The sequence below is a fragment of the Centrocercus urophasianus genome, unplaced genomic scaffold, assembly GCF_019232065.1.
Source record: "Centrocercus urophasianus isolate 14NV4802_14NV808 unplaced genomic scaffold, USGS_Curo_1.0 seq_17, whole genome shotgun sequence".
Classification (NCBI taxonomy): domain Eukaryota; kingdom Metazoa; phylum Chordata; class Aves; order Galliformes; family Phasianidae; genus Centrocercus; species Centrocercus urophasianus.
The window spans coordinates 18,269,775-18,288,000 of record NW_024884722.1 but is presented as its reverse complement, the minus strand read 5'-3'; the positions used below and the strand labels follow the sequence as shown (position 1 = coordinate 18,288,000).

The following is an 18,226-nucleotide window of genomic DNA, read 5'->3' as shown; positions in this document are numbered from 1 at the left end:
CTTTTTAATGGCTACAAACAGCCGCACTTGGGAGAGGAAGGGGAATTCCTGCGCGCACACCGTGCAGCTGACAGCAGCCTTCCATCCTTGCTGTCCCTTCCAGTGCCAGACGTAGCCTGGGAGAGCTGTGCCCTGCCTGGGAATGGCTGTTGAGGGTGGCAGGCCTTCAGCGTGTAGTAAGGCCGCATTGTGTTGTACTGCAGTGAGCCTGAGTGCTGCAGTGTAGCAGCGACTGCTCTGTGAATTTGGGCCCCACACAAGCGTAGCTGCAGCATCCCATCTCGGAGCCACGTCCCGTGTACCTGTGCTCACAAGCACTGTGTGTCCTTTGGGCCCTTGCTGCCTGCTCTCTGGGCTGCCAGGAGCTGGATTCTGTGCTCCCCCCAAGTTTTGCTGTCAGCCCCCTTTGCCAACAGTGGGTTTTGTTGCTGAGTTTCTGCATCCCTTTGAGTGCAGGCCACATGTTTTGCCATTGTGTTTTTGAATGGCTGTTTTGTATTCGCTTGTTGGGCAGCTATTATTGTGTATTAACACCGGGGTGTGTGTGCTTTGTATGACCGCATGTCTGTTTCATTGATTCCATCAGTATTATTTTGTAATCGTGTGTCTCTGTGATTGAGTTAGTGCGCAATTCAGGGCTCCTGTGTATTGAATAATGATGTCAGGGACTGGGTTGTTTGACTGGGTAATGGCCTTTTTTCAGCCTGGTAAGTGAATGTGTCCTTCTCCTGTTTCTCTGCCTGGCTGGGGCGGGATGACTCACACTGGGTGATTCCCTGGGATGCTCGCATGCAGCTGGAGCCCCCCCTTGGCCGCAGACGCCCTGTGGCATGGCTGCACAGGTATGTCTGTGTGTGTGTCCATGCACTTCTAAGGCCATGTCTGTGTTTAAATGCATGTACACTTGCTGGAGCACTCAGGAGTTGGCTAAAACTCATCACCTATGGACTTTGGATAAAATGTCCGTATGTCCTAACTTTCTGTAAAAATGTATGCAAAACTGTACTTTGGGGCTTTGCATACATCTGAATCTGTGCAAGGGTCTACAAATCATAGAATCATAGAATGGCCTGGGTTGAAAAGGACCTCAAAGATCACCTAGTTTCAAGCCCCCTGCTATGCACAGGGTTGCCAACCACCGGACCAGGCTGCCCAGAGCCACATCCGGCCTGGCCTTGAATGCTTCCAGGGATGGGGCATCCACAGCCTCCTTGAGCAACCTGTTCCAGTGCGTCACCGCCCTCTGTGTGAAGAACTTCCTCCTAACATCTAACCTAAACCTCCCCTCTCTTAGTTTAAGACCACTCTTCATTGTTCTATCACTGTCCATCCTTGTAAACAGCCGTTCCCCTTCCTATTCATATGCTCCTTTCAAGTATGGAAGACCACAATGAAGTCTCCCAAGAGCTTCTCTTCTCCAAGCCAAACAAGCCCAGTTCCCTCAACCTTTCCTCACAGGACAGGTGCTCCGGCCCTCTGATCATCTTAGTGGCCCTTCTCTGGACCTGCTCCAAGAGCTGCACGTCCTTCCTGTACTGGGGGCCCCAGGCCTTGATGCAGTACTGCAGGTGGGACCTCACAAGGGCTGAGTAGAGTGGGACAATCACCTCCCTCTCCCTGCTGGCAATGTATGGCTACAATGAAGTGCGTCCCTTCCTTTGCAAGGATCTCCTTGTTTGCCCATCTGTTCTAATGCATAGGGCACCATGATGTGAGTGAGCACTTGTAGGTGCTCACAACTGACTTGGTGGAAGTCTTTTGTATATGTATGCACAGCTGTGGTTCTGTGCTAGCTGTGTGGAGCTGAAATATGTGCTGAGTGCTTTAAAGGTGTGACGAGTCTCTGGGCTCGTGCAGTGGCTGTTGATGTTCATGCTGCACACTGCTGCCCCAAGTGCAGCCACGTTTGGTCCCTTGGAAAGGGCAGAAGCAGGGTTATTCCTCTGCCAATGATTGTGTGTCAGTGCTGTGTGGATTTATTTGTGCTGTGTAGGCCGTGTGTCTGGCACTGGGTTGCTCTGCACCTCCCCGCCACCAGGGTTTGGCTGGCAATACTCAGCCAGACAAATCCTGGGAGAAGGGTTGTGCAGGGTCCACAGAACTTCCAGAAAAAGCCCTCAGCTCTGTCCTGTCACAGGAGTGCCACAGCAAGGGAGAGACCCACATCTGTACAGCTGGAATTGGGCAAGGCAGTAGGTTCAGCACCTGTCGTTCAGCGAGGCTGCAAGCAGATAACTCCCTGCTGCCCCTCACCTCAGCCTGAGTCGTGCTCCTTCCCCTGCCTCCCTGTGTGTGTGCTCTGCCACTCTGTCCCTGCCCCCCACACTCCTGCCTTGACCCCACCAGCGCCCCACAGCATCCCAGCGTGATGGGAGGGAGTGAGGGAGAGAGCCCTGCTTGGAAGTAATTGGAGGCTGTTAAACAGAGGAGCCCAGCATATCACTCTAGTAATGGAAATAAATTCCATTGTATTTGCATTTTAATTTTCCACATAAACAAAGGCACGGAGTGTGCTGGCTTCGCCAGAATCACCGGCCAGAATTTAATTAGAAATGAAAAGTTTATAGGGTCCTCTTTAATGCGATTAATGCACAGTTAACATTTATCACATACATATGCTGGAATCGCCTTTTTTAAGCAACCACCGGCCATGAAATGAATTTCTTTTCAACTTTTTTAGCGTGCGTGAGGAAGGCTGTCTCTGGTGAGGCGGTCCAGTGAGCACACTCCTGACAGCTTGGTAAACTGCAGCCCACAGAGGCTTAGCAGCCCCCATCCTCACCGAGGAAAGTTCAAGGTGGCTTAGAGGGAAGCATGGTCTAGTGGTTAAAGCCTGAGGTTGGGAGTCAGGGGATCTGGGTTGTATTCCCAACTCTGCCACATGCTCGCTGCATGACTGACTGGCGCTCAGCGTCTGTTTCTCAGGGTGTTAAAAAGAAAAAAAGAAATTGGCTGGAAGAAGATATCTCAGCCCCAGACCCCCACGACTCTCAGGCTCGCCAGAAGCTGGTCCAGCCTTGCTGTGTGGGGCCTGGCTCACATCCTGCGCCATGTTGTAGTTAGGGACACTGGGAAAAGCAAGTCTGCATCTAGAGAAATAGTCAGTGTTCTTCTCAAAGGAACAAGACGTGAAGACAAAGGGTTGGAGCTGAGCCCATCTGCCCAGCCAGGAAGGTGTCCCACTGCTCTCGGCTCCACTGCTGCCCTGCTCCTTTTCTTCCCACATCACCACTGCCATCCCTTCCTTCCTGGCTGTGTGACAGATGGTGTCAGCAGCCACCCCCTGCTCCTACTCTTCCTTCTTGGGGTTGCAGACAAGCAAAGCAAATAAACGAAGCCCATGGACACACAGCATTAGCGTGTTAGGGACACAGCAGGGGAAGGAGGAACATGAAACCTCTATTGATCCCTTGAGGAATGATGTCCCTTCCTTATCTTATCAGATTCTCTTCACTCTTCAATTATAGTCTGTTGAAATTGGCCTCTTAACCCAAACAAGATAGCCTGGGTAATAAGGAGTGGAGTGGGAGGGGAGGGGAGGATGGCAGAGTCCTGTGCTTTAAGCTATGGTTGTCATTAGAAATACCTCCTTTGGTGAGACCCTAGCCCCGCTGCCCCTAGGTCCACAGCCCCAGATCACATATATGGAGAACTAGTACACATCCATGCTCTTCCAGATGCATCATGCCACGTGCGCCTGTATTCCCTTAGATGTGCTGAGCGCCCCCTTGAGGAGGTGTATGGCACCACAGATTTGCTCTCCTGTGCCTCTGGGCACGCAACTGTGGGGTTGCGGTGTTGTTTCTATGGATAAGGCTGTTGGGGTTGTCCTGCAGCCTAGCTCTGCACATTCACTATAAGCCGTAGCCAGGCATGTTGCCCTAGTGATACACCCATGCTCCTCCTCATACACATATCATGGGGTAAGGAACATCCAACCCAAATATCCATTACAGAGAAGATTGTCTGAAGGAACAATAGGCACTCAGCGGTCTAGCTGCAGAAATGCATGCAGTTTTCCATGCTCAAGTTACGGCCCTGTACACAGAATGAGCCAGCAGTGCATTCAAACCTTGTGGAAGGTGATTTCAGTTTGGCAAAGTGCTGCTTTGAGCCACATATACTCTCCTAAAGACTCCACCCTGGAATCTCTTCCTCCCAGAAATAAACAGCTGGATGCACTCATCCTGTCTTCATCCTCACTGCCACCCTAGGCACAGACTCCAGCTTGGGAACAAGTTTCCTGAAGTCGCTGGAGCCACAGATGGGAGCTGGCTGGCAGCACTGGGTGACTGTATTCCCTTTGGCACAGTGGCCCGGACCTCCTGATATAAACTGCAGTGGGTCTCATTTGCCAACATCCAACTCACATCTGCTTTAGCCTTTCACTTCGTCATCATCTCCTGCCCTTTCCTCCCGCTGGTGCCACCCAGCAGTGCTCACACACTCTTCATGTTGTAGCTGTCTGTCTGTCAGAGGCAGCACCACAACCGTTGTCTCTTTAGCACCCTAAATTTGCTGTTTGTTCAGCGGGGAGAGGGGGTTTGTAGTGTTACTCGTTGTCCACTTTGCCCTGCTTGCTCAGCCCTGACCACATGCACATGGCATATCCCAGCCAGGCATCTCCCTGTGCTCTCACGGTGTGCAAATGTGGATTCGTCTTGAAAAATATTATTCTTTCCTTTCCTCTTCTCCTCTAGATCTCCTCCCTTCCCTATTGATTTTATATACAAAGGTTTATGTATTTTTTCATATGCATAATTTTTGTGTAAATATATAATTTTTCAAGTTTGAAAGCCGGAATTTAAGCAACAAGGAGAGATTTTTCTGAGCTTGAATCTAAGCAAATATTACCAGCAGGCACGATTACATAGCTGCATTGTGCTGCAGCTTTTAAAGGCAGATGACCAAAAATTGTTGAAAAAATTCTGGAAAAGCATGAGCATGCTGAAAGGCAGGAGAGGTATAGCGGAGGGCACTGTGGCTGAGCAGACAGCCCTTCTAGGTGCCGTGTACCTCTGGCCAGGGCTGGGCGCTCAGCCCGTGCCGTGCCCTGCCCTGCAGAGAACACAGGGCTTGCCTTGCAAGGGAGGGGGAGCTGTTCAAAATGTACCAAAAAAAGAAAAACGGAATTTGTCCCCAGGAGAAAAATATTGGTAGAGGCACGCTGCAGTTTCTCTCTGTGCACATGCATGTGTGCGCGTTGGAGGAGCTGCTAAAAGCCCAGACGCGAGTTTCAGTAGTGCCAAAGGAATGACAGAGCTGGAAGATGGCAGCAGCGAGGAGAGGCTGTTGCTGGTCTTCGTACAGGAGGGGATGAGGCACCAGAATCTCCTACTTTAGCAGTGAGGTTGGGGTAAATGTTTTGTATGTAGCGTGTTCTGGGAAACGTGTCTGCAACTCACAGCTCTCTAGCTCAGGCTCCTGGCACATCACTCTTTCTACTCTCTGTCAAAACGGGTACACGCATAAATCCCAAGCTAGGCAGAGGACAAAGGAATATCCTTTCCCAACTGCATTGCCTGTGCTTCCTGTAGCCCACCAGCACTTTGTGTCACCATCTATGTGCCTGCCGAGAGTCTCATGTTCCCTGCCATATACTGATATTCTCATACGTAATATCCAACCAATGGGCACATTTCTCCAAAGGTACAGATCTGTGTTCTACACACAGTCCCCAAATGAATGTCCTATAAAGAAGAGCAGTATAGCACTATCCTTTTTCCTTCCCCATAGCCTCCAAACACGCTGGCCTCTCACATTTGCTTGTGATACGTGTAAGTGTGCCCCTTTGTCTCCTATCCCATCACTCATCCTCCGGACCTAGCAGGAGAGACCTATTTTGTCTGTATGTCTCAAATCCTGCTGTTTTTCACACCCAACCACAGCTATTTCTCTCCTGTGGCTCCAGGATTAACTATGGTGTTGTCCATTTCCCAGCGACAAGGGGTCTCGTTACAGGGTTATTGATTGGTCTTCATGCAGACAGATGAATCTGCCTTTGGTCTCCCCACCAAAACCCACCTTTGTATGGGCTGATTGTCACTGCTCTAGGGATAGGATTTCACCAGGAGACCACCCTGCATGCAAACATCCTTCACCCAGGCCACGGATGGTAATAAATGGAGTCAGGCTGAGCCATAATAAAAGCAATTGAGTGGGTTACCTGTGCAGACGCGAGATTTATACCTCCTCATATTTGATGTGATTGTTTTATTGAGTTCTCAGTGCAGTTAGGATGCCGTTTATTTATTTATTTATATGCCTGCTTATCGAGGAAGAGCAGGAGGCTGTTGTGGTCTGGCCAGCGTTCGCCTGTCAGACGGGGCCCAAAGAAGAGGGCTTCCACTTTTGCTCCGCCATTCGCTACACTTGGCTTTGGTGGGTGAGCCCTGGCCAGATGTCTCGTTGCTTTTTAAGAACGTACCTATTTGTTTAATCCCTGAAACCTTCAGGGCTGTCTGAATTATGAGCCTAGTAGATGCTAAGGGTGTAAATGTGTAAAGAAGAGGGTGTAAAGAAAGGCACATGTGTATGGTGATTTTCTCAAAGAACCTCTCAAAAGAAATTCCTATTTACGCTGTGCCTGTTTTGGACAATGAGCTGTGATCTATGCACAGAGCCTCTTTATGCTATTGCAATAGAAATAGGAAGCACCAGCATTGCTTCTGGCTCTGTCATCACATGTGAGCGTTCAGACATATTAGCAGGTGCAAATTGATTGGAAATGAATATTTGTAAGTGCGCTCTGAGGAGTTTGGGAACCAAGTGATTAGATTTGTGATTTTCAGCTGGGTGGACAGCCATGTAAGTGCTACCACATCAGCTCTCGGTTACTGGCACTAGAGAAAATTGGAGGCTAACGCTGAATATCTACTGCCTAGTATTTCATCACAAACCTAACCGTGTTTGTTGTTGGTTTTCTAGCTCCTCTGGCCAAGCGATAGCATGAGAATTTTAGCTCTCATTTAATAGAGGATGTTTCTGTGGCTCATGGAGTGTCCCCGAGGACGCAAAGGGCTGCATTGTTAAAATCTTTTAGAAGTTGTTTAACAGGAGTCAGATCTCCAAATCCCTGTTAAAAATTGGGGTAAAAAAGAAAAAACAAGTAAAAACAAACCCATGTTGCGTTACCGGCACTCATGATTTGTATGCCAGTTGCACAGTTTGGGGCTCTGCCTTAACATTTTTAATCAGTCGGGACTGGTAAATATGTCCATGTGTGTATAGGCTCCAACAGATTAATTGCTATTACAGTGGAAAAATCCTCATTCCCATTAGCTCTCAGTTTAAAGAATGATTGTTTGGGAGCAAAACTCAAACCTTTCTGGCACTTTCAGGAGTAGTAATCATTATCAGAGCCATCTACACACAGATGGGATTTCCTGAAGTCCTAGTTAGCTGCCCTGTTGTCAGGCCAGTGACAAATGCTTTTGAATGTCTCTACCTTCCCATTTACAGAGATCTTTGCCACAAGCAGGATCCCTAAATATTTTCCTGATTCTAAGTAGCGAGCCTGAACACCATTTGAATTTCAACATGCCTTAATTAAAGACCATGTTAAGTTAATCTAAGCAAGGCTCAATGTTCGAATGTTTTGAAGCTACATCTTTTTTATTCAAGCAATTAGGAAATCTTTTGTTTGAACAGGCTTTAGGATCAGAGACAGATTTTTTTAGATACTTGATGTATAACTGGAAGCATGACTTTGTTTTGTATGCGTCACGTCATCATATCATAAAGGGTCCAGCTGGCCCGCTGGAATATTATCTATCTCTTTAGCCAACGCAAGATTATTTCTTATTGTATGTTTGCTTGTGTTATTAATGCCATGCAGTTATATATATTCCAAGAAATTAGGAATTCCTGTGGGATGCAATTCCACAACTTAATGGACCTCCATATCAGGAGGTGCCTTCTGCTACCATTTGAATGTTTCTTTTCTTATTTCCCTCCCTTCATTCCTGGCAATGCTGCTTTGTTTAAACGTGAATAATTTGTTTCCTCTTGGATGGACTGTGCCCTTCAGATGACTGTATTGTTCTCACTATTCCGTCATTGCTTGGCCAGGCCACTTATATTTTCTCCTCTTTTCTCCCAAAGCCAAATGAGTTTTTTCACATAATAGTGATTCTGGTAAATGAGGTTTAGCTCTATAAGACTCGTTCACCCAGCGCTGAAGTGCAGCTACCTCTGTGACAGAAAGCAGCAATCATTCACCGGATGCAAAAGCTTGGAAATGTTTAACTCCAACAAAAATCAACCTTTCTGTGCATCTCTGCAAAAAGGAAGGGCTGGGATGTTTGATGACAAAGGGACTGGTCTGGTTCTGCACTTCGAGGTTCACAGAACAGGGAGCAGAAAACTTCCCATTAGTCACTTCTCACAACCTGCTTCTGTTGAGCTATCTATGTAATATGAAAATTAGAAAAAAATGCAACCACCTTATTGTAGTTACCACCATACAGCCTTCCAGTGGCCAGATACGAGGAATAAGACAAAGAGAAATGCTGCGGGCATTCATTTACTCCTTCAGCTGCAGTAACATTGTCTGTAACCTCTGCTTTATGAGCCTGTCCTTTATTTGCAATGATGAAAAGAAGATAATACCTGGTTGTGTCTGATGGAAAAGAGCCTGAATTTAAAGGACTGCATTCCTTGTAATGAAGCCCTGTGTGACCCAATTGCCTTCATTGCTCAGCTGAATGCAAGTGCCGGTGGAAACCTTCTACCTTGAATGCATGCCCTGCCTCAGGAAATTGAGTTTGCTGGGATCCCAAGGTTCTCTGTGTGAACCAAGGAGGGACAGCCTACAAGAGCTGCTGAACTGTGTTGGTGCTGCCAGACAAGCCCTCTTCGCTCTCGCTTTGCACCAAGCTGATGTCAGTCAGAGGCTAACGCAGCCTATGTGGCCAGGCTGATCCTTGCCCTCCCCACTGAGCAAACTGACACGCGGCTGCTAAGTGCTGGCGGTGGCCATAGGTCTGTGTGACACACGCGCTTGCTGGTCATGAACTGTGCCATTTTCCCAGCTTTTACAGCAGACCATTCCGCTGTCGCTGGTTGGGGTCGGTCGGAACAAGCTGCCATTAGAGGTACTGTGCACTCTTCGGATTTCTCCCTGGCGCCATGACCTGTCCTAAAGAATGCCAGATGAGTTCACTGGCAAAGATGGGAAGGGATTCCAGGGCCTTTGGCTGTGCTGTCCTTTGGGGGAATTCTAAGCTAGGCTGCTGAGAGTGACTCGGAACACTGTTTACATAGCGCTCATTTCTTCCGCATATGACACATGCCATGCCCTATCATGCCTGCCTTGTTCCAGACCCAATGCTTGTCTTGAGCCACTGCATTTACCTTGCTGAGAGCCTCATGTGGGTGGAAACCTCGGCTGATGTAAGAGGACTTTGCTCTGGTTTTGAACCTTTTCCTCTTACATGTTGGGCTGCATGGGATATTCCAAGAAAAGATCGCACTGTGTTTTACAAAGGTTGCTAAACCCTGTCATTTTCATTTCATAGATGGTAACCTGCCTCCTAAGGAGTCTGTGTGACCTGACTGAGATCAGCCAGAAAGTTAATGGCAGAACCGGAGAGAGAAACATGACTCGCAGAATTTGTTTCTTTGCTCCGAACTACGGCCTGCCAGTGGCACAGCACTTGTCCATACACTCAGTATTTCACCACGCAAGTGCATTTCACTGCTCGTTATAACCTGAATCAATGTGTCTGTCTCTCCATATGTATTTTTAAAAAGAATCATTATTGGAGGCTTTAAGTAGGAATGATTAGCTGGTTGTTACGCAATGCAACGGAACGCGTCTGCCCAAACAGCACGTAACACTAGAAATCAACGCGTACTCAGTACTTCAGAGAAATTGAAAAAAAATCTAACACCTTGACCAGAATAATATGTCCACTAAACTCCCTGCCATGGAGTATTGACTAGATCTGCTCCCAAGAACCTGAATCCAAAGCACACTCAGGAGGCTGTAATGCTTTGGCTTTGGTATTCTTCAAAAGAAGACCAACAGAGAGCCCGCAGTACTAAGCCCAGCCTCAGTCGAGCAGAAATAGAGGGACAAGTTACGTGTGGTTTGTTGCGCTCTGCTTTTGTCTCTAAGAGAAGCAGAAAATAAGGCTTAAATTACAGCATCCATTGCACTGCTTTCTGTGCAACCATACTGTGCTCAGTCCTGTTCCCACTAAGATACGTTGTCTAATTGAAAACATTTTTCAAGGATGACTATTTTTCCATGAAACTGTGTTCTTAGGTTAACTGTGCATGCTGCAAAACAGCAAAAATCCCCATTGATGTCTGCAGCCAAGGTAGGAGGCACCGCTTACAGCAGGTTGTGTGTGAGCCAGGCAGAAATATTCTAACCGGGGTGACTGAAGATAACATGGTTATAGTCAAATGATAGATGGAAAAGTTCTTGTGGCAAGTAGGGTGCTTGAGGGCTTTGATATGAACATTGATTGCTGACCAAAGAATTAAGCGCTTCTGAAACTCGGCATTCTCAGTTGCGTGCACTGTTTGCATGCAGGTTTACACAGATGCATGTATGTATGTGTGCGCGTGCATACGCATTAAGATTATCATGCACAGTACCCAGTGCATTAAATGGGAGCAGGGAAGCTCATGATGTAGAGATGACTGCTCTGTCTCCATCCTGCCAGCTCTGGTGTGGTTTGTGCATTGACTACTGTACAGATTATTTTTTTTTCGTACAGTCTGTTTTGCCATAATTATAACAAGACTATTGTACAGCAGAGGAATAGTTTTTTCCTAAACCTTGAGCAGCTCATTAAACCATAGCTTTTGCTCTAGTTTGTGCCTAGCCTTTACCCGCATTAGTTTGGAGTGAACAAGTTTCAGGCAAAGCTCAGTACTGAGCTACAGGCGGCCCAAATGCGTCCTGACAGCGCCGGCGCAATGCCGATGGATCAGCGCAATGCGGGCGCCTGCGATTCGTGTACCACAAAAAGTAATTAATGGGAAGTAAATTTTAATAAATGCTTGGGGGAGACTTTAAAAGTGGAATTAAAACAGCACTGTTTTGTAGTCTTTTACCTGAAAGACTTTGTTAATGCTAGACTACTACTGAGGATGACAAATAAAATGTAATCAAAACATTTTTGGAAAATCTAATAACCCAAGGTGCTATTGTCCTTATAGGGAGATCCCCATTGTGAAGTGCAGTATTTGCAGCCTTTCTAGGGACGGAGATAACTTTTCCTGTGCAGACCTTGCTGGTGGTCTTGGGTGCCAAGAATCTCACAGACAGCTCTAACAGCTCTGGATATTGTACCAATGACATTTTTGCTTTGTAAACTCCGTATTTTGAGAAAACACAGAAATATATTTCTAGCAAGTTGGTTAATAAAGTGCCATGTATCCATGGCAGGGGTTGGAGTGTTAGAGGAGCTCCAGTTCGTACAGTGGGTAAGGGGAGCACAATGAGCCGTTATGGAGTATTTAACCTGTTCTCTAGGTTTACTTTGACCATAGAAGATAGAAAAAAATGTGTGTTTGCCTTGCAAGCCAGTACTCTGCTTATTTGTTGTGCATGGAGCCATAGGAGCCACCGCAGTGACAGAGTTTGTGCTGCCCGCGGCCGCAGTGCTGGGTCCTCCTGTGCTACCATTTCCTATCCTACTGCAGTGCTTCCCAGCTCACAGTGCCATCCATGTCTTGCATGGACCCACAAGTTCTGTGACCTGACTTGTGCCTTGGTGGCTCCACACTCAGATGCCATCAGAGTACGAATCAAATATGGTGGGTTGCGGCTGAGCTTCTCCAATAGAGCAACGTTTAGCAGTTACAAAGCCCTCATCCTTTTCAAAGCGTTTTACAAACACTATCCAGCCAATATCTGACCCTTCTCCAATCTGCATCCCCAGGCTGGGGAAACTGAGGCACGGACTCGAGCCCTGCCCTACACTGGCTGCAAAGCTGAGAGCGGCGCCCGGCCCTCAGCCTCCTCGCTGGGACTCTGAAGCCCCGCGCAGCACTGAGTGCAGCAGGGAGGAGGTTTGGGGCACAGGGTCCCCAGTTAGCAGCACACCCGAGCCACGGGGAGAGGGGCACGCCAAGCCCTCTGTCCCCAGCCCCGGCTGTCCCTAAGCTCCTCTGTACCTCAGTCCCTCCCAGGGACAGCGCGCGTCCTTCCGCGCCGCCCGTGCGAGGTGTCTGAATGTCAAACTGTTATTATTTCAGTATCTGACTGAGAGAGGAGCAGAGACCTGGAGGTTTTTTAGGAGGGTGTATAATTAGCCGATCAGTATTATGTTACCCTGTTCATAACTTAATAACCATTTTAATACAGATGGCACACACAGGGATAATTTCCTAGGGTAGCCTAGCAGTATATTACAGAGACAGTGTGTCTGAGGGAATCTTCCTCAGCCAAGGTACATTCCAGCAGCTAATTCTACCTGCTGTTTTCAAGATGATTTGGGATAATTCCATATCATTTGCAAAATATTAAAACCCATTTATATAGGATGCCAGATTTAGAAATACACAGCCTGAGTTATTAGACATATTTTGATAAATCTGCCACGTAAAGCGCGAGACAAAAAATACCGCTGTGTTTTCCCCGCTATTTATTTTTTTCTTCCCTTGCTATAAATACACCAGATTTAAAAAAATCTGGCTAAACTCACTGTATATCAAGAGGACAAATATACTGACGTGTGCGGTTTTATCTCTGTAGGCACGAGGAAAGTCCGCGTGCATATTTACGTACACCCTGTGTGCTTTTATGGCAATGGGACTCCGTGTATTTGGCACTGCGTGCAGAAATCACATCCTTACACCCGGTGGGTTCTGGTGCCCATGTGCGTGCCCTTTGCCAGCGCTCCCGTGCCCTTTCCCATTTCTGCAGGCACACTCGAGGTCCGTGCAGATGCACTGCACAACATCGGGGTGACTGCTGTGCCCACAGCAGCGTTCCTGAAGCGTGCAGCATTTGTACACGCAGCAGGCAAGCATCCGAGCACCTCGCAGTGGATTAATACGTGACCCTAAGTGCTGCGGACCGTTTCCCCCCGTATCTATTATTTTCTGCCTGTCACACCGTTACTTTTCTCACCCCGAGCCCCTACCGACGACAGCCGCACCCCACAGCAGGGAGCGGGCGGGACGCACGCGGTGCTGCGCCCGGCCGGGAGCGGGGCTGGGGAGCGCTGGGCGCCCGGGGCTGGCAACTCCGTCCCGAGCCTCGCTGCCGCCGGGGCCTCTCGCCCGGGAGGGCCTCCCGCAGCCCTGGCGGAACGGGCCCGGCTCGGAGCGCGGCGAATCCCGGAGCGCCCGGGGCGTGCCGGGGGAAGGATGGGGAGGGTCGCGCTGCGCGGGGCTGTGGGACCGGGGAGAGACGAGCGGGCCGCGGACTCGCCCTTACCTGTTTATGGAGGAGACGCTGGGAACCGTGTCGTTGTCGCAGATGCCCTCGGCCAGTAGCCTGTCCCGAATCTCCCAAGCGAACATGGTGGGGTTTTGTCTCTTGTACTCGGCGATTTTATCCACTACTTTGGGGGTCGCTACTTTGGGCTTGGAGCCGCCGATCACGCCGGGCTTGATGCTCCCCGTCTCGTAATACCTGCACGCAGAGCGCGGAGGTCAGCGCCCCGCAGCGCCCCGCGCCCACCGGGCTCTGTGCCCCGGGATGCTGCTCCGCAGGGCCTCGGGCTGCGGGGCCGCCGCTCGTCGCCAGGGCTCGCCCCTGCTCTCTATTTTCCTTTTTTCTTTCTTTTTTTTTTTTCTTTTTTTTTTTAAACGAGTGTGTTTTTGAGGCGCTAGCAGCGCTGGCTTATTGCTGCCTTCCCTGCCGTGCTCTCACACGCCTTTCAGGTCCGGACACCGGCAAACAAACCGGAGACCCCCGGCTGAGCGCGGGGCCGGGCCGGGCCGCGGGCAGAGCCGTGCGGCAGCGCGTCCATCCACCCCCCGCCCCCCGCCGGCAGCCCCGCACGGCCCCGCAGCGCATCCCGGCAGCGCCTCTCGCCGCGTTCCGCGCTCGTGGCCCCGCGGTTCGGCCCCGGGATGCCGCGCACCGCATTTGGTGGCAGAGATTTATTTCCTTGCTCTGATGTTTATTTATTTACCCGTGCATTTGCTGAGGCCGCCTACAGATCGGTACGAGTTGGGTTTTTTGTTGATGGGTTTGGGTTTGTTTGTTGTTTTGTTTTTTTTTTCTTTGTCGCTCTTCTACCGTCTTCTCCCCCCGCCCCCCCTTTTTTTTTTCTTCCCCCACCTCCCCTTCCCCCGTCCCTTCTCCTTCCCGCCGCCCCCTCCGCAGCCGTTCCTTTCCGCAGCCCCCGGCCCGGCGCGTTCTCCCTGTGCGGCGGGGCTCGGCGTGCCGGGGCTGCGGGGAGCGGAGGGAGGCGGCGGGCAGCCGCGGCGCGGGGGAGGGAGCGAGGGCTGGCGCGGTCCTTACCTGCCCAGGATCTTGCTGACACAGCCGTGGCTGACCCGCAGCTGCCTGGAAATGTCACAGGGTCGCACCCCCTGGTGAGCCAGCTCCACTATCCTTTGTCTCACCACGTCAGGTAAGGGCCTGCCGTTCACAAACACCCCCCCGAGCTGGTTCACACCCCCGTGCCCTGCTGGGGAAAGAGAAATAAAAAAAAAACACAACAACCCACGCACCCCAGAAAGACACCGTTAGTCGGGAGCTCTTTGCCACGCGCACTGCAAAAATAATCTCCGCTCGCTGCGGGTGCGTGAGGGTGAGGGTCAGGGGAACACGGGGTGGGGGAGAGGGGAAAAAAGGGAGAAAGAGAGGGGTAGGGAAGAAATGAAGAGAGGAAGGGAGAGAAGAAGGGAGGGCAGAGAAAGGAGGAAATAAAAAATTGAAAAAGAGGGAAAGACAGACAAAAAGACGGAGACGGAAACACAGAAACAGAGAAGGAAAGAAAGAAAGAGACAGAGAAAGAAAGAGATAGAAAAAGAAAGAAAGAGAGAGAGAGAGAAAGAGAAAGAAACAGAGAAAAGAAAAAGAGAAATAAAGAGGAAGAAAGGAGCAGAGCTGGATGCGGGCCGTGGGGTGGCACATTGCTCGGGGCCCCGTGCATTTCCCAAGCCGCCCGCACAGCCCCGCGCGCCGCGCCGCTCCCCAGCCCGGGACGCGGAGCGGTTCCCCGGGGCCGTTGTCACCGGGCGAGGACGGGGTGAGTGCCGGCCCCGGGAGCTGGGAACGGCTCCGCTCCCGAACTCCGGAGCCGCTCGGCGGCCCCGGGCAGCTCCTGCCGCGGTCCCCCCACTTTCTACTCCGACGCTTTCCCTCTCCCGTTTAATTTGCTTTCCACGATTTTCTATCGCATTGTCAATTACAGTTACCGGCGACCCCGCCCTCCCCCAGCCCGCAGCGTGTCCCCGCACAGCGCGCTGTCTCCGGTTATTTTCGGATGAGCGTTGAAGGGATTCAGACAGAAAAAGAGAAGGAAAGGAAAGGGCGGATGGAGAGGGAGGGCGAGAGCGGGGATGGCCGTGTGTCCCGCGGCCGAAGCTCGCCTGCACACGGACCCTCTCCCCTCTGCTTTCGATCTTCAAAAGAAAAGTCACCCAAGAAAAAAAAAAATTGTCAGACTGTCATGAATCTTTTGTTGTTGTTGTTTTGCTTTTGCTTCCTCTTCTTTTTTTTTTTTTTTTCCCCTTTCTTTCTCTTTTACTATATGGATTTTTTTCTTTTCCCCTCACGAATCTACATCAGTGGGAACTGGTTGAGGGAAAATTCAAAACGCTCCGTGTTTCCCCGTTTCTCCCTTTCTGGACAAAACCCTGCTCTCCCTCACTCGGGGCCACATCGCCGATTTCCCGGCTCCTCTTCCCCCGCGCCGAGCAATAGCGGGCGGCTTTCCGAGCGTGCACCTGCGGCAGCCACTCGGCTGCACCGGCAGCCCGCTGATAGAGCTGTGCCGCGGCGTCCTCCCGCCCGGCCCTAACCTTGTGAGCATCCCCGGCCACGAGATCTTTGTTCGTTCCGCACTTCGCTGAAAAATGATCTGTTTGTATTTTCGCTGAGGTTTTTTTTTTTTTTTTTTCTCCCCCGCTTGTGACACTGACTTATTGGCTCTGAACTTAGTGGAAACTCTCATTGCCCTGCGATCGATCCGAGCCCTCTCGCACAAATAGAGTTTTTTCCGTCTCCCCCCCTTCAGAAGCACCTTGCCCACTCCCCTCCCCCCGCCGCCCCTGCCCCACGGCTCAGCCGTTGGCCGCGTTCTCGTGTGGCTCTTCGTAAATTAGATGCGGGGTGCCGGAGAGGGGGGGAGGGATTTGCGTGCCCCCGCCGATACCCGCGGCCGTATGCCGCGTTCCTTCGTTTGTTCTGAGCCCCTCCGCACATGTTGCCTCTAAAGTTACAGGACAGCAATTTCTTCGGCAACTCCGCGATAAATAATTCAAAGGGCCTTTTAGAACTCGCATTACAAAGTATTAAAGGGCAACGGATGCAAAAAAGATTAAAAATTAATAATTCAAATTCTTGCACCGCGGCCGTGCCTCGCAGGAGCGGCGTTCGCTCGCAGTGCGCCTTGCGGGGCTCGGGGCGGGATGCGGGGCGGGATGCGGGGCGGCCCCGGGCGCTCCCCGCGGGGCGGACATCGCGCACAGAACTGCCGGGCTGCCGGGGCTCGGGCCGGGCCGGGCCGCGCCGCTCAGCGCCTCAGCCCGGGGGGTTCGGCCGCTTACCGATCCCTACGCCTATACTGGAAATACGGCGTGGGGAGCGAATCGAACGTAGATTTGTTATTGTTAGTATCGTTAGTATGAATTTAATCGGAAGCCCAAATCGCTGCCGAGTGCCACTGAGTTCCGAGCACCGAACGGCTGTGCCGTGGCTGCCGCTCCCGGCTGCCCGCCCGCTCCGAGCGCACCGCACCGAAGGCGGAATTCCTGCGGCCGCCGCGGAGCGAAGCAGCGCCGTGCGGGCTGAAGCAGCGAGCAACCGCGGGCCGCTCGGTGCGCTCCTCGGAATTAAATGCTGCGTTCGAGGCGATGTGCGCTGGAAATGATTAATTGGGAATCGGGAGGGCGGCTGCCTGCAGCTGTCCTGCCAGCGTTTGGGGAACGGGCCGTGGCTGCGTCTCTGTGCCTTCTCACGGCAAAATCGGATTTGGTAAACTCGGAGCATTTCTAATTTGTGTCTTTTCGGTTTGCTTTTGTGCAGCGGGCAGGGCGTGTCCTCAAAAGTTTCGGTGTCAGAAGTTACAAATCGCTCTCAATTATTCATCTCTTGGCTCGGGATGCTCTCAATCTCGGCCTCGTATTCGTATTTGTTCCTTAATTTAAAGCTCGGAATTATTTTCTCTCCGTGCGGTGAAATTAAAACCCCCAAACATCCCTCTCTACGCGCCCTGGCAGAGGATCTCTTCGCTTCCCTTCGCCCCCGTTTAGAGAAAGAATGCCTCTCTAAAGTGAAAACACACCGCGGATCCCTTCCCCGGGCACTAGCAGTACGTTCTAATCGCCCGTCGTGGACTCGGTACGTGAGCGAGTAGGAGCCCGGCTCTGTGCAGCCCCGAGGCCGCCCGGTTCCCAGCACCACCTCGCCCCGTTTTCCCGCATCTCAGCCTTTAAACGAACCCCACGAACCGGGGCCCGGAGCCGCCACGACCGAACTACCGTGAGCGTGGAACTGCCATCTCTTTGCCTATCTGCCACTGACAGCCGAAATCGAAGCCAAACCCCACCAAATCCCGAGGAAAAAAATAAAGGGATTTCGCATCCACGAAAGGTCGCGGGCAGCCCCTGCTCCAGGCACGGCGATGGAAAAGGATAAAAACAAAAGGAGCGAGGGATAACGACGCATCTTCCGAGGGCGGCCGGGAGCGGCGCGGGGCCGCTCGAGGCGCCGGGTCCCGGGAGCGCGGGGCGGGGCGGCCGGTGCTGCCCGGGAGCGGGCAGGGGGACCTGGGCTGGGCAGGGACTGGTGGGGAGGGACGGAGGGACGGAGGGACGGGAGGCAGCGCAGCGGAAGGAGCCGGGCTCCAGTACTCACGGTGCATTGCTGAGAAGGGGTCTGCCTTGCAGTGCATATCCATGGGGAGGCAAAGGAAGGGGAAGAAATCGGCTGAAGCCGCCGTGTCGCCTCTAAAACTCAACTTCAAGACTTAGGGGAGAAAAAAATAAGCAAACAAACAAACAAAACAAAACAAAACAAAACAAAAAAACCAAAATAACAAACCAAAGCAAAGCAAACGAAAGCAAACAAAAATAAAACCGA

The 18,226-nt window shown here is 51.2% G+C and overlaps 1 protein-coding gene across 3 annotated transcripts in view; it reads right to left on the bottom strand.

The window, feature by feature from the left end:
* PAX2 (paired box 2) overlaps positions 1–18,107 on the bottom strand; it is a 77,767-nt gene extending 59,660 nt beyond the window's left edge. For 2 of the 3 annotated variants that reach the window (XM_042817772.1, XM_042817773.1), the window contains exons 1-3: positions 18,002–18,107; positions 14,438–14,606; positions 13,403–13,600 (exon numbers count right to left, since the gene is read on the bottom strand). In XM_042817772.1, the coding sequence (XP_042673706.1) occupies positions 13,403–13,600; positions 14,438–14,606; positions 18,002–18,044 (410 nt within the window). In that variant the 5' untranslated portion in view covers positions 18,045–18,107. The remainder of the gene's footprint in view (positions 1–13,402; positions 13,601–14,437; positions 14,607–18,001) is intronic. The other variant, XM_042817771.1, reaches the window with a different exon arrangement.
* Between the last annotated feature and the right edge of the window lie 119 nt (positions 18,108–18,226).